Source organism: Prionailurus viverrinus, chromosome X (assembly GCF_022837055.1).
Source record: "Prionailurus viverrinus isolate Anna chromosome X, UM_Priviv_1.0, whole genome shotgun sequence".
Classification (NCBI taxonomy): domain Eukaryota; kingdom Metazoa; phylum Chordata; class Mammalia; order Carnivora; family Felidae; genus Prionailurus; species Prionailurus viverrinus.
The window spans coordinates 11954383-11978975 of record NC_062579.1 but is presented as its reverse complement, the minus strand read 5'-3'; the positions used below and the strand labels follow the sequence as shown (position 1 = coordinate 11978975).

Genomic DNA, 24593 nt, shown 5'->3' with positions numbered 1-24593 from the left:
ATTCAGGAAATATTTATTGTGTACCTATTATATGCAAGGCACTCTGTCAAGTGCTGGACTTACGAAAAGAATAAACTCTCGTAGTATGATGCGATCTGTGCATAAGGTGTAGGTCCAGACTCCTTTGTCTGAGATCCTTGGGGCCAGATGTTTGCAAGTCAGAAATGTTTGGATTTTGGAAAGGTAATATACACATATAGTCTTTAATAACTGCAATGGGAAGCATCCCTTGGACCCATTTTTCTCACACCCGAATGTGAATATTCGCACTGAGTAGGAAAAATAAAGACTTAAATAGTTTCACATCAGTTCAGGTCACCTTTTGCCACCAAGCTTGCTACAAACTTAGGAAAAGACTTTAAATTTTCAGAGCTTATTGGCTTCAGAAATTGCACACGGATTGTGGTCCTTATCTGGGGGAGGTTAGCCCAGTTTGGGGACCAGGGGTGGAGTCCTGGAAGAGATGATGTTCAAGTTGAGAATTGAACAAGGAATAGGCGGGCAGAGGGTGGTTACTTTTTGCCTTCCTGTTTGGAATATATTATAATTACATCGGCAGATTGTTTTAAAATTCAAATTGAAACGTTTTTCCCTTCATTACTGTCATGGAAGGGGCTATAAGGAGAAGCGATGAAACCTGGTTTGTGTGTCACACCCGTGTTTGTGTCCCCGGCTCTGCCTTGAATGATGTGTTAGCTTTTACCCAACATCTCTTAAGTCCACGCCCGCATCTGTAAAATGGGAACAGTAACACCTACCTTCATTGAGGTATTGTGAAGAAAATTCGGGTCTAGTATGTTGCCTGGCGCCCAGTAGGCCAACAGTAAATAGTGCTATTGGTGGTATTATGACTTTGACATAGGCCACACATACCTGGGCCACACGTCATCACCTCACCACCCTGGGCCATAATACTCCCTTTCTTGAAGGCCCTGATACAACTACTAATTGCTTTCTAGTCCGTGAACATGATTATGTGTCCCCATTGATGCAGTGAGATCCTTAAGCACAGAAGCCTCATCAGTTTTGTACGTTTTGAGTTAAGCAGTGTTCCAGGCTCGTGAAAGGAACCGTTAAATCCTTGTTGATAAAATACTTCCTGCGGGCTCTGACCCAGCCATTGATCCAGGCTTGCCTTCTCTCAGAAGCAAAAGAACTGCCTTATTACAGCAAACGTGCAGCGTTGGACTTTCCTCTCCAACGTTTTAATGATTAAAAGAAAGTTATCTTAGCCTTTAGTTGTATTTATTTGGGGGGTAGTTGGTGAAAAGCTCTCAGATTTGCCCTCTGTACTCTTGCGGCTGACCAGAATCCTCCGCGTACCATCCTGCTGGGAAATGCCAGGAGTCTGCATTCACAGAATCACGCTCCTTACCGCCCCCCACCCCGCCCCCAACCCATCCAGCCCCAACAGCTGGGCTTCACAGTTGTAGACCCTTAACCCATTTAGAGTTTCATCCTCTTTCTGAGTGATCTTCGGTCACCTAAGCACTCTAAAAATGAATGGGCAATTTTATGCATATGTTGCCATACTAAAAAAATGAATGAGCTGGACTAATGGTTTCTAAATTGACGCTGTATCTCCCCATCTCCTGTAGATGTATGGAGATGTTATGAGGTGTTTTTCATTGAATTCTCTTTTCTGTTTTTCTTTCTAAATTGATTTCACTTGTTAGGAATCATTTAGGGTTAAACATGTTAAACATTCTTTTGTTAGAGGCAATAGCGTGTCAACTAATTCCCTTTCCTGTATCTGTGAAAGAGAACAACTTTTTCCATTAGTCATTTGCCACATACATGTGCTACTAAATATTACTCAAATTTTTAAGGCAAAGGAGCTATGTTTATAAAAGGGTTCTTTTGCAGATAGGATTTCATATACACAGAGAGTATAAATATACACTCCAGGAAGTATCTTCAAGTAATCATTGACTTAAAAAAAAAAAAGAAATTCTCAGATTTATTTTGGTCCAGATAAACATTAAACGTACATTTCTTGAATGTAAGTTCTGTTTGAAGGCTCATAAAAGTGTTAAGCACAAAGTAGTGATAAGAGAATATGGATTTGAAAGAAAAAGTGATCGAGGCAGTGACTGTAACTGCAGATTATTATAAAAAGCATATAATTAAGAAATAACAGTGAGTATTATTTATTTAGGGGCAATGGAATTTAAAATGAAAAGAATGGGATAACCAAAACATGGAGTAGGGAACAAATAGTAATAATAATAGTAAAGTCTAGTTTGGGGGAGTTTTAAAAAGGATAGAATTAAATACTGTGAAATAACATAGCAGAGCAATGGGAAGTAGGTTAAAGCATTCTTAGGCCTTTATCACATTAAGGAGAGAGGTATTATATATTTATTTACTTTTTAACTTCTTTTAATGTTTATTTATTTTTGAGAGAGAGACAGAGCCTGAGTGGGGGAGGGGCAGAGAGAGAGAGGGAGACACAGAATACCAAGCAGGCTCCAGGCTCTGAGCTGTCAGCACAGAGCCTGACGCGGGGCTTGAACTCATGGACTGCGAGATCATGACCTGAGCCGAAGTCGGGTGCTCAACCAACTGAGCCACCCAGGTGCCCCAGAATTTGACTTTTATTCTAAGAAGTGAAGCCATGAGCAGGTTTTGAGCAGATGAGTGACATCTGAATAATGTTTGAAAAGAATCCCGCTATCACCTGCATAGAATATTGTGTGTAAGAGGTCACAAAGCAGAGCAGAGTGACCAATTGAGAAGCTGCTGCAGCTAGACCACAGTGGCCTAGACAAGGGTGGTTGCAGTGGAGACCACTGGGAGTGGTGGCGTTTGGGGGAAATTTTGTAGAGGCAACAGGATTTACTGGTGGATTGGGTGTAAGGTGTGTAGAAGAAAGAAGTCAAGAATGACTCCAAGGTTAATGGTTTGAGCAACTGGTAGGATGGAATTGCCATTTACTGAGTTGGGAAAGATTGTGGAAGAACAAACTTGGGGAGGAAGATAAGGAGTTTTTATTAAGTTTGAGGTGCCCATTAGGCATCCAAGTAGACGTAGCAAGTAGGCAATTGAATATATGAATCTAGAAGTAGGGGAGAGGTCTGGGCTGGAGATAAAAATCTGGGAGTTATATTGGTTTATATGTGGTGTTTAAAAGGTCCATGAGGCTGGATGAGATTACAGGAGTGAGTGTAGACAGAGAAGAGATGATGTTCAAAGAGGAGCTTTACAGAGGTGGAAAGATCCAGAAGATGACCAAATGCCAAGGAAGACTGAGAAGAGGCAGAGTGAAAATCACTGGAGCAAAGGCCTTGAACGAGTGAGAGGGGTGGAGTGTAGCACACACGTGGTAGGTGACCTTAAAGAGGAACACAGATTGTTTATTCATCAAAACAAGAAGGAAGGCAGGGTACATGGGCGCCATGTTCTCTTTTATTGTTTCTACTTTCTCATTGAAACATAAGGCATGGTCATCAGCCAAGGGTACAGATGGGGAGGAGTTATTGGAGGATTGAAGAGAGAGGAGCAGGTATAAAACAGTCCTTCCTTCTCAAGGAAATCAGGGATTTTTAATAGGATTGTTGGACAGCACTGGAGGGTCATTAATTTCCAGTGGAAATTATGGCTGTGTTTTTCTCCAGCCACATTCAGCTGCTCAGGTGCACCCCCAGAGTAGGCAAAGAGTCAGATTTAACAAGAGGTGGGGCTTTGCCCAGTGAATACAATGGAGTGAGAGGGGTGGGTGCAAAGGATTAACGGAGAACTCCTATCTTAAACTGTTTCAGATAAAAGATAAAGAGGGATAATTCTTAACTCCTCCTATGTGGCCAATATCCCAAGATACCATAGGCAAACAAGACATAATGAGAAATAATATTTAGGGAGGAAATTCACTTATAAATATTGATGTGAAATACAAAGTGAAATACTCAATAAAATAAATCCAGCAGTGTATTAAAAAATGTATCACAGGGGCTCCTGGGTGGCTCAGTTGGTTAAGCGTCTGACTTCAGCTCAGGTCTTGATCTCATGGTTCGTGAGTTCCAGCTCCATGTCAGGCTCTCTCCTGGGGCTTTCTGCTGTCAACGCATAATCTGCTTCAGATCCTCTGTCCCCCTCCTCTCTTTGCCCCTCCCCTGCTTGTGCTTGTTCTCTCTCAAAAAAAAAAAAATAAGCATTAAAAAAACCCAATAATTTGTTTAAAAAAATGCATCACAATCAAGTTGAGTTTACCCAGGAATACAAAGAAATTTACTATAAGAAAATCTAATGCATTTTGCCACATTATCAAATTAAAGGAGAAAATAGTGTGATCATCTCAGTAAGTGCAGAAAAACCTTTGATAAAATTCAGCATCTGAAATGATTTATTACAAACACCTCTTAGCAAACTAGGCATTCCAGAGAATTGTATTATCCTGATAAAGGATAATTGTTTAAAAAAATCTGCAAACATGACTAATGTATTGGCACAAGATTAGAAACAATATCTTTAAAGTCAAGGACATCAAGGATCGCCACTATCGTTCCTTCTATTCAGCACTGTAATTGTGACCCACATAACAGAGATGAAAAACAAATGAGCAGGATAGAGATGATATTTGCAGATATAAATGCCATAGGAAACCCAAAACTACTGTAACTAGAATTCTCGATTTTTAGAGTAAGTTTTGGGGTGATTAATAAATAATGAATACAGAAGCTTAATCCTAAAAGAGTCTTTAGGGAACCAGCCACTTATAGTTGATTGATTTACGTTTCAATTTTTACTTGAGACCTTGTTTCAATTTGATTAGATAGCAGTTGACATTATTGTTTGGCTTCTGTGTTTGTAAATATTCTCCTTTCATTACTTCTCTTAACACCAAAGAGAAGTTCCAAAATAACCAAAAAATATTTTAAGTCCAAGTGTCCTATTTCCCTTTAATTAAGTTGATTCTCATTTATAGTAATTTTATATATTTTATTTCCGTGATTGTATTCTATAATATAAATAGGCAGTTCACAGAAGAGGAAACTAATAAATATGTGAAATGATGGCTCAACCTCGCTAGTATCTCGAACTCTAACAGATCAAGACAATACACACTGACAGATTGGCAGCAGTTTGGAAGCATAATTCTAAGTGTTGACAAGGTTATAGAGAAGGGGCAATTGTCATTCGCTACTCATGGGAAGAGGCACTAGTTAAGATAGACCGAACAAAGCCCAAAATTTCATTGAATAAACACAGAAGTTTATTTCTCACTCATGTAACAGCCCAGTGTGGGTCCAGGTCAGGAGCGGTGTCATCTAGAGACCTGGGCTACCAGTGGCTCTGCCAGCTTCAGTGTGCAGCTCCGAAGGTCACCCTGAATGTCGACCTCCAGCTGGTGGATCAGGAAAGAGTTCGGAAGATTGTTCACGGGAGAGTTTTACGGTCAAGGCATGGAAGTTGCGTACTTCACTTTCACTCAGGTTCCTTTGGCTAGAACCCAAACACATGGTCGCATCGAACTACAGGGGAGGATGGGAAATGCAGTATAGCTGAAGGCCTAAGAAGAAGAGGAAATCCAATTAGTGATTAGCTAGTAGTCTGTGCCTTAGAATGTAAGTTACAGACTGTGAAATGGTACGGCCACCTTGGAAAACGGTTTGGAGATATTGGTGAACTTGAAGCGATGCATATCACGTGACCCAGGAGGTCCATATGTAGTTATGCATACCAGTGATGTGCTCTTACCTGTTACCCAAGGAGACATGTACAAGGACATTTGTTGAGGCATTGTAAGAGGGAAAAATTAGAAACAATCTAAATGTTCATCACTTTGGGAAAGGACGAATAGAGATATCTAGCCACACAATAGCCATACACCATATAGCACTTAAAATGAGTGACCTAGACTTACATGTGTCAAATTGGATAGCACTCAGAAATTTAAAGTTGAGTGAAAACAAGTTATAGAAGAATAAGTATAGTCCGCTATTGCGTATGTAGAACTTTAAAAGCATCCCCAATAATATTCTTCCTTGCTTAGGGACACGTACTTACAAGAATTTCTAAAACATGAACAGGAAAAATCCACTCCTGCTTTGAAGTAGTATAGTGGTTCTCAGGAGTGTGGTCCCCAGATCCCTTAGGATCCCCGAGCCCTTTTAGGGCCGATAGATGGCTGTCTGCTCTGTGTGTTGATTGGAGAAAGAAAGTACTGAACGGGTGACGTCTTTTCCTTCACATAATTCAGTGCCCTGCCTTTTGCCATCTCCTACTTCAACTCTTTTGGGTGCCAGGAGGAGGGCTTTTGCTGTGCTCTTTTCAGGACAGCTTTTAAATATTTTAGTGCCAGATGAAAACATTTGAGTAATTGAATGAAAAAAGCCCTTGAATCTTCCACTTAACAAATAGAGGACTGTAATAACCCATACACGGGAGAGATTTAGAACTGTTTCCAGTTTTGCAGGAATCCAAAAGATCATCTGGTTAGATCAACTGGTTTCCTTTTATAGCTAAAAACTTCAGCCAGGAGAGTTGAGGGGACCTTTTTCAAGGCCATCCTTCTGGTGAGCCGACAGCCCTGCGATGAGAGGAATGGAGAGAAATACTTTAGATACACCAGATTGCTGTGAACACCAATTAAAAGTTGCATTCTCCTTATTTTTACCTGTTAAAATAGTGAAACTTTCATAGGCCCTTTCTTTATACTGTGAGGCAGACGTGATATTTATTTCACTCTATTAGTGAAAGTCACAGAGCGAAATAAATATCACGTCTGCCTCACACTGGGTGGAGAGGACATAATTAATGTTCGTAACGTACATGTAGAGTAGTGGTTCTTAATCAAATGAGTTACAGAGCCATTTGGGAGCTTGGTGAAAGCTGAATGTTTTATTGTCTCCTGAGAAAAATGCTCATGAAGAATTTCCAGGGGTCTCATGGACCTCCACCTCCCTGCCCCCCAAAGCCCATCAGTCAACTCCTAGTAGATCCTCTAGTGAGTCCAGATTCGCAGTGACGTGTGGTACTTGGTGCTCTGAACCTGAGCCTAATGAAAGCAAAGTCAGTCTTAGAGCTGCAAATAAATGGCGATGCCCACGACTCTTCTGTCGGGGGGAAACATTACTAGTGTGGTACCCAGCAATCCCTGATACCTCGGACTTCAGGTGTCGGCCGAGAGGATCCCAGCAACCCCACTGCGTTTGTACTCCATCACTTCTCACAACTGGCTACGGACTGACATCTCGGTCATCCCCCACTTTACTACAGGGATCGGCGAGAGAGGCAAAGAAATAAAATATCCTAAGACGGTGGTAAAATCATTTGTCCATTTGATGGTAGCCAAGGGGCCCGGACAGTTTCCGTATGTTTCGAAAGTTTTGAGATGGGCAGTGGGATCTGGATTGAAGCTGGAAGAAAACTGAATTGAAGTGGGCGCTTGCAGTACTTGGCTCCTGACCTAGTTTATTTCCCTGGAAGCCATCCTTCAGTCATAGGAGATGGTGCAAGTGCCTAGCCCCGGGGCACCTTGGAGGTGTGTATTATTTGTGAACCCAGAGGGGAAAATCTGCTAAGCAGCAATTTAGAAAAAGACATCAGTTGAAAGGAAAAGTTGCCCACCTGTGATCTCCTTAGGTAAAAGCATGAGGCCTGCTGCATATTAGAGTTTACGTTTTCAGCATTATTCTCTGAATGCCCAAGGTTTACATATCAAATGATACAAAACCTATTTTTTAAACTGATAAAGTGTTACACAGCCCGTGGTCTCAATTAGAGATGTAATCTTTTTATTTTTTAACACTCTATTTTTTTAATTTAAGTAAGTTCCACTCCCTGTGTGGGGCTTGAACTCATGACCCCGAAATTAAGAGTCACACAGTCTACTTGACTGAGCCAGCTAGGAACCCCAGATGTAATCATTTTAAGACAAAGGCTTTTGGAATTCCCACCCTACAAAACATCTCAAGTCCAAGGCATTGATTGCCCTTTCCTGTCCCCTTTAATATCTTAAATGGTAGTTGCTAGAATAAAATTTCAGCATGACAAATGAATTTAACCAGTTTTTGGAGTTTTTAATATCAGAATTTTTCACTTTCTGTTTTTTGCTTTCCAACATGGGGTTGGAGTTGGGGGATGATAGTGAATAATCATGTATTTTCAATATTTGTCCTAGTTTCTTCTAGGTATTTCATTTGGACTAATCGAATTGTACTTTTCTTCCTTGGAACTGAGCAAGGCAGCAGCATGGTCTTAGCCATTCTTAATCTAAAGGAAAAAGGACTGAGGGCAGAGATTAGCTGGAAGCCTCTGACCTCTGTCTCACAGAGTATAGGAAAAGGGAGCCAGCCGGGAGGCTTCACAGAGGAGCAAGTGTGTGGGGAGGCATTTGGCGTGAGGACGTTCCGGGCCCACGGGCTCGGAAGTGTGCGAGTGCGGGCAGGAAACGAATTCCAGCTTGGGGGCAGGGGCGAAGGAAGGAGTGTCAGGTGATTGGGCCAGATGTGGGAGGAGGAAGCTGCACCTGGTGAGCCTACTTTGTAGGATTGGAGCATTCTGAGCAGGGCAGTGATTGAGATTCTAGTTCTTTCTGCCACCTTCCTTTGTGGAGGATAGATTGGAAGGGACCAGTACTAGAGGCAGGAAGATCAGTAAGGAGCTATTCCAATCTTCTCGTGGGACAGCGGTAGGGGAGGAGGGAATTTATACTCTGCCAGTTTTGGTGCATAGACCACATCCATCTCCGTGCCCTCCAGCTAGAAACTGAATTGGACAATGTGAAGTACTGTGGGGCTACCATCAGGCGTATGTATTTTGCTTTAATATTGCCGCAACCTTGGATGTCTTTAACAGCATCAAATAAATGTTTTTATGGTATCTAGTTCACTTTGGCCATTTAAACATTCATGATTGCATTTGTCAGGATTCTATCAGGTGTAAATGACTGAAACCTGCCTCAAACAGCCTTTAAGCACAAAAGAGGATCTCTTGCTCAAATAACTGAAAAGTCCGAGGGATTGTTCTGGATTCAGGCATGGCTGGAATCGGGACCTCAAATGATCAAGTATGTCTCTTAGCATTGCTTGGCCGCCTTTGACTTGGAGTGGACTTTATTCTCTGGTGGGCTCATCCCGCATGGTCGCAGCGGTGCCTGCTTGGCAGCTCCAGGTTGTATCCTTTTAGAGTGGTGGCCTCTGCAAAAAGAAAGCTTTTTTTATAGTGGCTCCAGCACAAGTCCTGACGAGAATGGCTCTCAGCTGATCCAGCTTGGGTTGTGTGCTCCTCCATGAACTGTGCCTAGATTGGCCAGGCCTGGGATCCCATGTCCTTCCCTGAAGCTGGGGCTGGGGCCAGGGGGCAGGCAGTGATGGGTCAGCCCCACCAGAATCACACTGAATCAGAGTAGGGGAAATAATAGGCCCTTACCAGAAAAAGCAGAACGGGTGCTAGACAGGCAGAGACAACAGTGTTTCCATTAGGGTAGGGATGAAGCGAAGGGCCCAGGGAGACCCATGCTCTCCAATCTGCTTTGAACCCTCTTTTTTATAGAGAGAGAAATGGAGGCCTGGAGAAGTTAAGTAATTTGCCCAAGATCACAGAGCAGGTAAGTGTCAGAACAGAAATTTGAACCCAGCTGTATCTTATGTAGAGTAGGGCCCATGCCCTTAACCACTACATTATACACTACACCTCGTGTGTGTGTGTGTGTATGTGTGTGCGTGCGTGTGTGGGCGTGTGTGTGTGTGTGGGGGGGCGGTGGGGGGGGGTGGTTGGTGCTCAGGCTCCTTCTGCCCAAATAATGCCAGACTGAGACCGCATTACCTACAATCCTGTCCATTCTCTTTGGAAAATTCTAAATGTTAGGAAGTTCTTGTATTGAGTTGAAATCTGACTTGAGTTTTAGTAACTGAGAAAATCGAATCCCTCTTTCACAAGACAGCCTCTCAGCTCTTTGAAGATGCTAACTTGCTCTCCATTAAGCCTTCTCTAAATACCCATAATCTTCCCCTGTTCCCATGAGATTTGGCTTTCAGCCTATTTATAGCCCTAATCACCCTCTGGGGACATTCTAGGCGGTGAATGTCCCCTGTAAAATACGGTGTTTGGGGGCATCTGGGTAGTTCAGTTGGTTGAACGTCTGACACCAGCTCAGGTCATGATCTCAGAGTTAATGAGTTTGAGCCCCGCATCGGGCTTACTTCTGTCAGCACAGAGCCTGCTTCAGATCGTCTGTCCACCTCTCCTTCTGTCCCTCCCCCACTCTCACTCTCAGAAATAAATTAAACACATTAAAAAATTTTTAAATGAATAAAACATGGTGTTTGGCAGTGACTCAATATGCTAGATGTGCTCTGTGAGGCTGGCAGTTTAGTGAGACTCTCATTTCTCTCATCTGAAAACTTTGCTTCCATTAACACAGCATTGGCTTTTTTGGTATCCACTCATATGCTGTTGGTAGGTTACTGTTAAAACTTGTAGTCATTGTTGTATGGTTGAAATTTCTTGCACCTAAGTGTTGGGACCGGATAATGTCAGTGTCACAGGGTAGCTGCTGGAGTTAGGAAGGAGGGGGTGATTTGGAAAAGAGAGAAGAGGTTCTGTTAAAGATGTGTTGGGGCCCCTGGGGCAGGAATGTATGTGTAAAGGGAACTGAGTCGACTCGAATGTGTGGGAGTGTTGGCTAATAAAATTAGTTCAGCAAACATTTATTAAGCATATGAGCCCAATAAATACATTCTTGTTGAATTCTTTCTAGTTTGTTTCGACCGGCTGCCCAAGTCCATAAGCATTCTCCTGGTCCAGTACTGGCTCAGCATCTACTTTGCAGCTCTTACCTGTCTCTCCTGTCCCCTCTACACACCCTCTAAGGGCAGTAACTATCACCGTTTCAACATCTCTGTTCTCTTCTGTTGTTAAAATCTCCATTTCCTGCTTGCTCTGAGAATCATCTTTGTATTGCCACCAGCCAAGATTGTGTAAGTGTTCTTTCTTGAGCTTGTAAGAAGGCTTTAGCTTTCATTTTTTTCATTTTTCAAGTAGATACTTATAATGTTGAATATGTGTTTTTTCAACTACACGCACACCACTCTTAGGAAGTCATGTATACTGTTTTCTTTGGTCGTCCTCTACCCCTGTACCCCTACACTTGCCGAAACCAAAATGTTCATCCACTAATGAGTGGGAACACAAAATTTGCTATGTCTATACAGTGGAATGTATTTGCAATAAGAAGGGATGGAGTACTGACACCTCTATAACATTGAAAGACCTGGAACACATTATGCTGATTGAAAGAAGCCGGGCATGAGAGATCACATATGGTATGAGGCCGTTTATACAAAATGTCCAGGCAAATCTATAGGAACAGAAAGTAGATTAGTTGTTGCCAAGGCCTGGGAGTTTGAAGGTCACGGGCAGATGGGAAATGACTTTTAATGGGTATGGGGTTTCATTTCGGAGTGATGAAAATATTCTAAAATTAACTGCAATGTTTCTGTAAGTCTGTAACTATAGCAAAAACCATTAAATTGTACCCTTTAAATGGGTAAAGTATATGGTATATGAATTATGTCACAATAAAAATGTTTTTAAAAAGTGCTAGAAATCACAATAAATTTCCTTTTTCATATATTTAGTGTACAGTTCTGTGAATTTTAAAACGTGTAGAGTCATGTAACCATAACCATAATCAAGATACAAAGCAGTTCCTTCAACCCCAAAAGATCTCCCCCCTGCTACCCCTTTGTCACACCCTCTCCCCACCCTTAACCCCTGGAAACCACTGATCACTTCTCTATCGCTATAGTTTTGTCTTTTCAAGGATGTCATGTAAGTGGAATCATGTGGTATGTAACCTTTGCGAGTGGCTTCTTTCACTTAGCATAAGGCCTGTGAAATTCATCCAAGTTGCTGTATATCAATAGTTTGTTCTTTTCATTGCTAGGTAGTATTCATTATAGAGATATATCCCAGTGTGTTTATCCATTCACCTATTGAAGGACATTTGAGTTTCCAGTTTTTGGTAGTTAAGAATTGAGCTGCCTTACACATTGCTTGTAGAGGTCTCTGTTTCTCTAGGGTAAATATTCAGGAACAGGATTGCTGGGTTGTAGGGTAAGTGTTCAAGTTTATTAGAAATTGTCAAACTGGGGGCACCTGGGTGGCTCAGTCAGTTAAGCATCTGACTCTTGGTTTCTGTTCAGGTCATGATCCCACGGTTTGTGAGATCGAGCCCCACGTTGAGCTTTGTGCTGGCAGTGTGGAGCCTGCTTGAGATTCTCTCCTCTCTCTCTCTGCCTCTCCCCTGCTCATGCTCTCTTTTTCTCTCTCTCTCAAAATAAATAAGCTTAAAAAAAAAAAAGAAATTGCCAAACCGTTCTCTAGAGCGTCAGCACCACTTTGCATTCCCACCAGCAACATAAGAGGATTCCAGTGATTCTACGTCTCTGTCAACACTTAGTAATGGCAGTATTTTTAATTGTAGCCATCTTAATAGGTATGTAGTGATAGCTCATAGTAGTTTTAATTTGTATTTACTTAATAGCTAATGATGTTGAGCTTTTTATGTGCTTATTTGTCATCTGTCAAATCCTCTTAAGTGAAGTATCCAAGTTTTTTTGTTTGTTTTTACCAATTTTTAAATTAGGCTGTTTGTTTTCTTACTGTTGAGTTTTGAGAGTTCACAATTCTCTTGTTGAGTATGTGACTTGCAAATAGTTTCTCCTAGTCTGTATCTTGTTTTTGTTTGTTTGTTTTTATCTCTTAACAGTGTCCTTCGCAGAGCAAAAGTCTTTAATTTTACTCAAGTCCAATTTATCGGTGTTTCTTCTATGGATCTTCCTTTTAGTACTATCATGGCTAATTCTGCCCAGCTGTAGGTCACGAAGGTTTTTCTTCTGTGTTTGCTTATAAAAGTTTTATAGGTTTCCATTTAACATTGAGATCTGTGATTTTGAGTTAATTTTTGTAATGTTTTATTTATTTATTTTGAGAGAGAGAGAGTTAAGCAGGGGAGAGGCAGAGAGAGAGGATGGGGGAGAGAATCCCTAGCGGGCTCCAAGCTCAGCATGGAGCCCAACACGGTGCTTGATCTCATGACTGTGAGATCATGACCTGAGCTGAAATCAAGAGTTAGACTCTTAACTGACTGAACCACACAGGCGTCCCTGAGTTAACTCTTGTAGGAGATGCAGGATTGAGATTGAGATTCATTTTCTTGCATATGGATGCCCGGTATTTGCTTTGCTCTAGAACCATGTTAACAACAATTTTGACATCTAAGTTTATTGTTTTTGTTTACTCACATTTTTAAAAATAGCACATCTTTTTATTATTCTCATTCTTTCCTTGAGTGGTTTCAATATTTCTTTGAGTATTTTTTTCTAATTCAAGTGTAGTGGACCTATATAGTATTATGTTAGTTTCAGGTATACAGTACAGTGATTTGACAATTATATACATTATGAAATGCTCACCACAGTAAGTATAGTTACCATCTGCTGTCATACAAAGTTATTTACAATGTTATTGACTGTATTTCCTATGCTGTACTTTTCATCCCTGTGACTTATTTATTTTATAACTGGAAGTTTGTCCTTCTTAATCGTCTTCACTTGTTTCACTCATCCTCTCACCACCTCCTGCCCCTTGGCAACCACCAGTTTGTTCTTTGTACTTATGAATCTGTTTCTGTTTGTTTTTGTTTTTTAGGTTCCACATATAAGTGAAATCATACGGTACTTGTCTTTCTCTTAGCATAACCCTCTGGGTCCATCCATGTTGTCACAAATGGCACAGTCTTACTCTTTTTTATGGCCAAGGAATATTTCATTGTATATATAAACCACATCTTCTTTTTCCGTTCGTTTGTCAGCGGAAACTTGGATTGCCTCCTTATCTTGGCTATTGTAAATAACGATGCAGTAAACATAGGAGTGCATATATCTTTTTTAATAAGTGTTTTCATTTTCTTTGGGTAGTGAAATTACTGGATTGTATGGTATTTCTATTTTTTATCTTTTTGAGGAACCTCAGTACTATTTTCCGTAGTGGCTGCACTAGTTTGCATTCCTACCAACAGTGCACAAGTGTTCCCTTTTCTCCACATCCTTGCTAATGCTTGCCATTTCTTGTCGTTTTCATTCTAGTCATCCTGACAGGTTTAAGGTGATCTCATTATGGTTTTGATTTGCGTTTCCCTGGTGATTACTGGTGTTGAGCATCTTTTCATGTGTCCGTTGGCCATTTGTATGTCTCCTTTGGAAAAAATGTCTATTCAGATCTTCTGCCCATTTTTAAATCAGATTATTTGCTTTTTTGTTGTTGTTATTGAGTTGTATAGGTTCTTGTTATACTTTGGGTATAAACCCTCTATCAGATATATTATTTGCAAATATCTTCTCCCATTCAGTAGGTTGCCTTTTTGTTTTGTTGATGATTTCCTTCACTGTGCAAAAGCTTTTTACTTTGGTGTAGTCCCATTAGTTTATTTTTGCTTTTGTTTCCCTTGCCTGAGGAGACCTATCCATAAATATGTTGCTAAGTCCAGTGTCCATGTAATTACTGCTCATGTTTTCTTTTAGGAGTTTTATCATTTCAGGTCTTAGGTTTAAGTCTTTAACCCATTTCAAGCTAGTTTTTGTGTATGGTCTAAAAAAGGGGCCCATTTCCATTCTTTTGCATATAGCTATCCAGTTTTCCCAGTACCATTTATTGAAGAGACTGTCTTTTCTCCATCATGTAGTCTGACCTCCTTTGTTGTAGGTTAATTGATTATATAATCAGGGGTTTATTTCTGGGCTGGGTGTTTTGTTCTATTGATCTATGTGTCTGTCTTTGTGCCAGTACTATAATGTTTTCATTACCATAGCTTTGTAGTATATGTTGAAAGCTGGGGTTGTGATACCTCCAGCTTTGTTCTTCTTTCTCAAGATTGCTTTGGCTATTTGGGGTCTTTTGTGGTTTTATACAAATTTTAGGATTTTTTTGTTCTAGTTTTGTGAAAAATGCTATTGGTATTTTGATAGGGATTGCATTGAACCTGTACATTGCTTTGGGTAGAATGGACATTTTAACAATTAATTTAATTAACTTAATTCTTCCATTCCATGAGTATGGTGAGGTTTGTGTGATTGAGTTTTAGAAAGTTGTGTGCTTCTAGGAATGTATTCATTTATTCTGAGTTATCCAATTTGTTGGCACATAATGGTTCATAGTATTCTTTTATTACCCTTTGTATTTCTGTGTTCCAACACCACTTATTAAAATAATAACCGTCCTTTCGGGGTGCCTGGCTGGCTCAGTTGGTAGATCATGAAACTTTTGATCTTAGGGTTGTAAGTTTGAGACACATGTTGGGTGTAGAGATTACTGAAAAATAAAATCTTAAAAAAAAAAAAAGACTGTCCTTTCCCCGTTTGTCTTTAGACTTTTGTCAAAAATCAATTTGTCATATTTGTGTGGATCTATTTCTGGACTCTGTACTCTGACCTCTGTGTGTCTATCCCTTTACTTCTTATTAGGTAGAGACAAATTTAGGATTAAGTCTTCATGGTGAACTGACTCTTTCATTTTTATGTAATATTCCTCTGTATCCCTGGTAATATTCTTTGCAGTAAAGTCAGCAAAGACCTTACCTGATATTAATATCTCAATTCCTTTTTCCTCCTACCCCTGTCCTAAAGAGTAGGAATTATCATTTATTTAATACTTTTTTATAAGCCAGTCTTTTTTTTTTAACATTTATTCATTTTTGAAAGACAGAGAGAGACTTTTTTATAAGCCAAAAAACAAAATGCAAATGGCTCGTTACCATGTTAATCTCTGATCGCTACAGATTCACTTATCAGTGGGCTATAAAGGTGGGGGTCCCAACCCACCACAGCTAGCAGGTAAGGTCATCATGACAGCATAATTATTCACAGTTCTTTACATAATAGTTGTTTACATAATTGTTCACATAATAGTTCACAATTATTTGCTTCCCATCCTTAGGGGAGGATTTCACATCTCTCCCTTGTTGAACTCAGAAATGGCCATGAGACTTGGTTTCATGGATGAGATAAGAGGGGAGGTAATATGTGTCCATTCTGGCTGGCAGCCTGAAGAGGCAGCTCAGGGTTCGCTGTCTTTCTTCTCCCCTGCCATGGGATGGGCAGTGTTGTGGGTATAGGCTGCTCCAGTAGCCTGGTTCCTAGAAGAAAGACAAGACCGAGCAGAACCACGGTCGACCAGCGATGGACATGAGGCATGGAAGAGAAATGAATGTTTGGTGTTATAAGACGCCAAGCTCTGGGCCCAATTCATTCTAGGCCTTTCTCTCACAAATAGGCGCCAAGAAGGGCACTTTCTCTAATTTAGAAATGCAGAAGTGGTGGAAGAGGTAAGAGGGGCCATCAGATGACTGAAACTGAAGGACAAGATGCCCAACTGTCGGCCCCTTGTGCTCAATGAAACACAATTTATTTTGGGCTCATTGTCTCAGCCTCTTCTCCTCGAGTTGAAGGGTATCATTGTCAGTTCCCTCACAGCAGGGGTGCTGAGTCTCCTGGCTCAGGCCTGTGCCTTCTCCACATTGGGACATTACCCTTGACTCTTCATGGCTGTCCTCGTAGCCCCATTGTCTGCAGTCCGCCCCATCTTCTTCCTTCATGGCCCCACACCTGTGACCTCAGGAAACGGTTGTCGAGCGGTCATGGTGCTTATTACAGAATTTGTCACTAATGTTAATTTACTCTTACAGGTAAAGTACACAGAGAGTTTAGTAAAACAGGGAAGATTGATTTGAGTGAGCAAAATTCAGGGCTAAAGCAGGGGAAAGGCAAAGACCTGGGGGTGGAGAGGGTGGAGAGTTGCCAGGGTTTTTTTCTCAAACATATCAATGGGATAAATATATCCACTAGCCATATTTACTGTAAAAATAAAAGAAGGCACCAGGCTTTTTTTTTCCTAATAAAAATAATGATGGTTACGCTAAGCAGACTTGTAGATTGTTCCCCTAACCACTATCCCCATCTTCCCCATCGGATTTCCTGAAATAATTCTATGAAAAAGAAGTAATGTGAATGAAATCTGTTCAGATAGGTTGATAATATAGTTAGCAGTTATTGAGCACTGATTTATGGTAGATACAGTCCAAAATGCTTGATTTGGATTACTCATTTAATTCTCACCAACAACACTCTCCTTTTGAGAGAGAGAGAGCACGCACGAGCGCAAGTGGGGGAGAGGGGCAGAGGGAGAGACAGAGTGAGAGAGAGTATCTTAAGCAGGCTCCATGCTCAGTGCAGAGCCCCACACGGGGCTTGATCCCATGGCTGTGGGATCATGACCTGAGCCGAAATTAAGAGTCGGATGCTTAACCGATTGAGCCACCCAGGTGCCTCCCAGCACCTCTGCTCTTAAACATAATACGCTGAAGGCTATGTGTGGGTATAGATACAATGATATTTTTAAAAGATTGGAAAGCAGCATATGGTTAAAATGATCATATCTGAAGCCATTGGCTTAGCCTGAAAAGCTCTGCCCACTTTCCTCTTGTTGTCTGCAGTTTGGCTGTTTGTGTTTGGCTTGTAAAATTGCAGCAGATATGAAGGCCCCTTCTGTTTAGATAGCTCATGCAAGTAGAAGACCCCAGAGAGAGCTCTGAAGGGATGGACCTGTTGGGTGGTTCACAGAAACCAGTGAGTGAGAATGCAGGGGTGCAGCATAAGCCACCTTTAAGGAGGGGAGTAAGTAGCACAAAGGCAAAGCCACCGGCTCGGTTAGAAGAAGGGACAGCAGACTGGGCATCGCACGGTATCTCCCGATCTGTGGTCGTTTCAGTTTTTATGAATTACATCAAAATGGAACCTCCCACGTCTTCCAACACAGCACATTATTTTTTATAAACTTAGAGAAAGAAGCCAGTCTTAGCTGGGGCTGCCGTAACAAAATACCACAGACAGGCGAGCTGAAACAACAGAAATTTATTTCTCACAGTTCTGGAGGCTGGGAAGTCCAAGACGAGGGTGCCAGCATGGTCAGGTTCTGGTGACGGCCCTCTTCCAGGTTGCAGACAGCCGGCTTCTTGTCGCAACCTCACGTGGCAGAGAGAGCAAGCTGGCATTCTGGCCTCTTCTGTAAGGGCACTAGGTGCCATTCGTGAGGGCTCTACCCTCACTAATCGCCTCCCAAAGGCCCCACCTCCGAATAGCATCACGTTGGGAATTAGATTTCAGCATCTGAACAGACACGAATGTTCAGTTCATAATAGTAAATTCAAGGGGCCGCTGGGCGGCTCAGTCCGTTAGGTGTCCATGTTCGGCTCGGGTCACGATCTCACGGTTCACGGGTTCGAGCCCCTCATTGGGCCCGGAGCCTGGAGCCCGCTTTGGATTCTGTGTCTCCCTCTCTCTCTGCCCCTCCCCCGTTCATGCTCTGTCACTGTCTCAAAAATTAAAAAAACATTAAAAAAAATTTTTTAAATACTAAATTCATAACTTACTGTTCATAACTCCTTTCACTGAGTGCAGTAGCACCGCAGTTTAACATGGTTTGAGTAGGTAGTCTTGAATGCGGGGATCTCAACACCCAGACTGCACCCCTGTAGTGAAACGAGGGGTTCAGACGTAATAGCTCTGGGTGGAGATAAACTAATCCAGTTCACCAGGTAAGCCCAAACTAAAGAATCAAAGAAGTAACTTCCAGCTAACAGGACAGTGACATCTCATAATCCAAACCACACTTGGCACTATGTGTCGGCGGTCACTGCTGTGTCATCGGAAGGCTGTCTGTCTCCGTGGACTCTCAGTTGACGGATATTCGAGGAAGGGGCTGATTTCTTTCTCTGGATCTCCTGATGATTCCCGTCCTGGGATTAGCCAGCTGGCCTTAGAACAGTTAAAGTTGTTTATGTTATACATTGTTGGATTTTTTTTTAAAAACCCCAGTTGTCCGATGTTGGACTAAGACTCACACCTTCACTCAGCCATTTCTAGACTTCAGTTCTTTAAAATGATTGATGTACAATTGTTGGCCATGGAGCTGTGTCAAAAGACAAAACTCTGTTGCCCCTGTGGGCGGTTTCAGTTGAGTTTTAGATGCTTTTGAAGAGGGCATAGATTAGTTAAAGGAGAAAGTCCACTATTTAATTCCTCATGTGGGACCATTTGGAACTATGCCAGTGTTTTCTTTTATCTAATAACCGTGGCACTATCACTTTGAAAGTACTCAACAGTTTTTTCATGAGCCTCCTTGTAAATAATTTAGTACTCTTTTGAATAATTTTTTTTTTAACGTTTATTTTTTATTTTTGGGACAGAGAGAGACAGAGCATGAACGGGGGAGGGGCAGAGAGAGAGGGAGACACAGAAACGGAAACAGGCTCCAGGCTCTGAGCCATCAGCCCAGAGTCTGACGCGGGGCTTGAACTCACGGACCGCGAGATCGTGACCTGAGCCGAAGTCGGACGCTCAACCGACTGCGCCACCCAGGCGCCCCTGAGTAATTTTTTTTAAGCTGGCTAGGCTCTGTATTTTATTGGACGTATTTTATCAGATACATATTTCTTTACATATTTTCAGGACAGGTCAACAAGGCTTGATCTTTATGTCACTCTTTTTCTATCTTATCCATTTTATTTCTAGGCACAGAGTTTATTAGCACTGGCTTTTAAAAAAATAATAGCTTTATTGGGATATAATTTACTTACCGTACACTTTATCTGTTTAAAGTAAACAGTGTAATGGTTTTCAGTATATTTACAGAGTCATGCATCATCACCGTGATCAATTTTGGAACAATTTGATCAGCTCCAGAAAGTGACCTGTTAACAGTCACTCACACCCCATTTCCTTCTACCCGCCCCCCACCCCCACCCTAAACAACCATTAATCTTTCTATCTCTACAGGTTAACCTATTCTGGACGTTTCATATAAATGGAATGAGAGAATATGTGGTCCTTTGTGACCAGCTTTTTTTTACTTAGCATTATGTTTGCCAGGTTCACCCATGCTGTAGCATATATGAATGCTTCTTCATTCCTTTTTATTGCTGAATGATATTTCATTGTATAGACTACATTTTGTTCATTCATCAGTTGACGGGCATCTGGGTTGTCTCCACTTTTGAGTTATTATGACTAATGCTGTCAAGAATATTGTGTGTACTTTTTTGTGTGTGAAGATCTGGCTTTTTAGTGACTCGGCTGCCCTTTTAAATATCATAGCTAGGGGCGCCTGGGTGGCTCAGTCGGTTAAGTGTCCGACTTTGGCTCAGGTCACGTTCTCACGGCGCGTGGGTTCGAGCCCCGCGTCGGGCTCTGTGCTCATGGCTCGGAGCCCAGAGCCAGCTTCGGATTCTGGGTCTCCCTCCCTCTCTGCCCCACCCCTGCTCGCGCTCTGTCCCTCTCAAAAATAAATAAACATTAAAAACAAATTTTAAATATCATAGCTAAATAGGACCTCCGATGTCCTGTTGCCTAGCGTGTCCTTTTTGGGCACATGAAATGTCGGGATTACAGACAAGGCCTTGGAGGCCCGGATAGGGTAGGCGGCTTCCCCTGGCACACAGAGCTGGACTGGTGGAGTGGGGCCCCGCATCTGGGTCTCTCGCTCCAGGTTCAATGTCTCCCCAGCTGATGTGGAAGCATACAGGCAGGAAAAGACCTGAAGCCTGTGGTGCGCAGATTTGTTAAGACTTGTGGGCTTTTTCTATTGGTCCGTCGTTTTGTTTGTCACAACGGTATGATCTGGTTTGAAAGCACAAGAACTTCAGCGTTAGAAGGTTCCCTGGATGGCACAAAAACAGACACATAGACCAATGGAATAGAATAGAAACCCCAGAACTAGACCCACAAACGTATGGCCAACTCATCTTTGACAAAGCAGGAAAGAACATCCAATGGAAAAAAGACAGCCTCTTTAACAAATGGTGCTGGGAGAACTGGACAGCAACATGCAGAAGGTTGAAACTAGACCACTTTCTCACACCATTCACAAAAATAAACTCAAAATGGATAAAAGACCTAAATGTGAGACAGGAAACCATCAAAACCTTAGAGGAGAAAGCAGGAAAAGACCTCTCTGACCTCAGCCGTAGCAATCTCTTACTCGACACATCCCCAAAGGCAAGGGAATTAAAAGCAAAAGTGAATTACTGGGACCTTATGAAGATACAAAGCTTCTGCACAGCAAAGGAAACAACCAACAAAACTAAAAGGCAACCAACGGAATGGGAAAAGATATTCGCAAATGACATATCGGACAAAGGGCTAGTATCCAAAATCTATAAAGAGCTCACCAAACTCCACACCCGAAAAACAAATAACCCAGTGAAGAAATGGGCAGAAAACATGAATAGACACTTCTCTAAAGAAGACATCCGGATGGCCAACAGGCACATGAAAAGATGTTCAGCGTCGCTCCTTATCAGGGAAATACAAATCAAAACCACACTCAGGTATCACCTCACGCCAGTCAGAGTGGCCAAAATGAACAAATCAGGAGACTATAGATGCTGGAGAGGATGTGGAGAAACGGGAACCCTCTTGCACTGTTGGTGGGAATGCAAATTGGTGCAGCCGCTCTGGAAAGCAGTGTGGAGGTTCCTCAGAAAATTAAAAATAGACCTACCCTATGACCCAGCAATAGCACTGCTAGGAATTTATCCAAGGGATACAGGAGTACTGATGCATAGGGCCACTTGTACCCCAATGTTCATAGCAGCACTCTCAACAATAGCCAAATTATGGAAAGAGCCTAAATGTCCATCAACTGATGAATGGATAAAGAAATTGTGGTTTATATACACAATGGAATATTACGTGGCAATGAGAAAAAATGAAATATGGCCTTTTGTAGCAACGTGGATGGAACTGGAAAGTGTGATGCTAAGTGAAATAAGCCATACAGAGAAAGACAGATACCATATGGTTTCACTCTTATGTGGATCCTGAGAAACTTAACAGGAACCCATGGGGGAGGGGAAGGAAAAAAAAAAAAAAGAGGTTAGAATGGGAGAGAGCCAAAGCATAAGAGACTGTTAAAAACTGAGAACAAACTGAGGGTTGATGGGGGGTGGGAGGGAGGGGAGGGTGGGTGATGGGTATTGAGGAGGGCACCTTTTGGGATGAGCACTGGGTGTTGTATGGAAACCAATTTGTCAATAAATTTCATTAAAAAAAAAAAAAAAAGAAGGTTCCCTGGAGACTTTCTAGGCTAATGTTTCTATTATATAGATGAGAGAACCACAGAGGAGTGATGTCACTTCTCACGCAAGACCATGCTGTTGGTGGCAGAGCAAGGAAGGACCAGAACTCCGATTTCTACTCCTCATCCCGGCCCTTGGCGTGCCCCCTCAGGGCAGGCATCCGTTTGCCAGGAGTTGGGTGAAGGTGGCGCTGAGTCATTTTGTTTCTCTTCTCTAACAGAATCCGGTCACAGGGCTGCTGTCAGCCAGTCACGAACAGAAGGACGCCTGGGTGCGGGATAACATCTACAGCATTCTGGCCGTGTGGGGCCTGGGCATGGCCTACCGCAAGAATGCCGACCGCGACGAGGACAAGGCCAAAGCCTACGAGCTGGAGCAGGTAATGCCGAGTGGCAGCCACGTTGGCTGCTCAGCCCCTTTCCCCTGAACTGAAAAGCCTCCAAGGAGGTAGCTGTTTGTGTAGAACAATTCGGTGTATGCGCCCCGTCCATTCCTGCTATAGAATATTTTAGGGGGGCACTTAGGTAGCCTCCACCTCTCATTGGTCTTTCTCTTTGGGGTTTTTTGTCTTCCTTAAAAACAATAAAAATCATACTATTCTGAACAGGAAAAGAAAGCGTCCACATTTCTAACTAGCTACATGTCTCTCTCACATGCTCTGTCCATTTTACATATACTTACATACACAGTGCCATTATATACTCATATAATGACTGTTTCCAAAGAACACACCAGAAATATATGTTCCGGAGTGTATGCTCTGTAGTAGTCATGTTGAAAGGGTATTTCGCCAAACGGTATTGCTACTGCTTGAAACATTTTCAGAATTTCCCTTAGAAATTCCTTTCTAGTTTGAGCCCTTCCAAAGCGGTCTTATTAATTTATAGTTACCTTTTAATTTTGAGTCACATTGGTGTTGTCCAATATTCATGCCTATGTTACCATCACAGCACTATGAAATCCTCTTACTGATTTCTCAGATCAGAAACTGACGTACCCGCCGAAGCAAAGGTTTGCCATCCTTGAGTACGTAAGAAAATATTCTGCCCTTGAGCACGGGAGGTGTTTTCAGAGTATTTGGAGTGACGGTGTTGAAGCAGAAAGCATTGACATATAAAATTATAGCTCTCTTAGCAGGAGAACCTTTTGGATTTATCTTTGATTCATACGTTCCTCCTTGGCCCTCCCAGCCAGCCGATTGTCAGACCCAGGGAGAGTTCTTACAGCCCGATCAGTGCTTGTGATAGCAACCAAAGTGGGCAGGAGTTGTGGGCAGCCTTGACGACAGTAGGGAAACTTAAGAGAGGAAACCTGTCTGTGGGAGCAAGGGAAGGATGGTTTGGATTTGACTGGACGTTGCTGAGCGTAAGGCGATACAATCACCGAGCCTTGGAGGTAGAGCAAGAGGTAGTTTTAAAAAATGTTTATAGCAAGCACTGGGTGCTCCCCCAAGAAGTTGGATAGCTAGCACATAAGTGAGCCGTTCTTAGCGGCGTAATAATTTAATGTGGATGTTCATCAAACTTCCCATCCTCCCTTGAGACGAAGTCAAAGTAAAGCCTGCCTGTCTACACACACGTGTGCACGCATGCACACACACCGTGTACCTCTCCTCTATAAGCTTTTCTTTTCGTCTTAATTTTTTTTTAATGTGTATTCATTTTTGCGAGACAGGGTGTGAGCAGGGGAGGGGCAAAGAGAGAGGGAGACAGAGGATCCGAAGCGGGCTCCGAGCTGTCAGCGCAGAGCCCGACGCGGGGCTCGGACTCATGAAAGGCGAGATCGTGACCCAAGCCAAAGTCGGACGCCTAACCGACTGAGCCACCCAGGCGCCCCTTCTGTAAGCATTTTCTGACGCAGGCTAGAGTTGACTGGATTTGCTGCTCTGTGACGGACGATAGCGAGGCACGAATAGGGCACGTTGTTTTGATGAGTGTGGTTGACAACTAAAGAGAGACATTTCCCTTGATTATGGAAGATAACATGGGATCTTCCAGTGATCTGAAGCAGGGATGCTATTGCGCTTGGAGCTTGGGAAGCACAGTCGTTCATTGTGTGAGACTAGCCCATGCATGGCAGGACTGTTAGGCTCCTTGGTCCCTACGCCCTAAATGCCGGTAGTCCCCATCTTTATCTTGGTGATGGTAAAAATGCTCCTGGCCCCACATTTCCAGATGTTCCCTCACCCCTGGAGGATGGGAATGGCCACCCAGTTGGGAACCACTGTGCCTCTTCATAATGGAAAATAAGTTTTCTTTACTTGAGGGGAAGTCAGTTGACAAATGGTCATGCTGTACACAGTAGGAAATGTTAATTATAGCAATGTTAGTTATAACCTTATCGTGAGGTAACATTTTCTGCCTCAAAAGAGTTTATGACCTAAAGTGAAATCGTATTCTAGAATTCTAGGATTTTAGAGGCAGAAGGATCTGAAGGATAATTCACTCCAGACTTTTCT

At 42.3% G+C, this 24593-nt stretch overlaps 2 protein-coding genes across 10 annotated transcripts in view; both read left to right on the top strand.

Annotated features, from left to right (window-relative positions):
- Nucleotides 1-9591, top strand: part of ADGRG2 (adhesion G protein-coupled receptor G2) — a 137619-nt gene extending 128028 nt beyond the window's left edge. For both annotated transcript variants that reach the window (XM_047843578.1, XM_047843577.1), the window contains exon 30: nt 9581-9591. The gene's annotated coding sequence lies outside the window, so the exon portion shown is untranslated. The remainder of the gene's footprint in view (nt 1-9580) is intronic.
- Nucleotides 1-24593, top strand: part of PHKA2 (phosphorylase kinase regulatory subunit alpha 2) — a 72441-nt gene that overhangs the window by 1648 nt on the left and 46200 nt on the right. For all 8 annotated transcript variants that reach the window (XM_047843570.1, XM_047843571.1, XM_047843572.1 and 5 more), the window contains one exon: nt 22356-22514. In XM_047843570.1, the coding sequence (XP_047699526.1) occupies nt 22356-22514 (159 nt within the window). The remainder of the gene's footprint in view (nt 1-22355; nt 22515-24593) is intronic.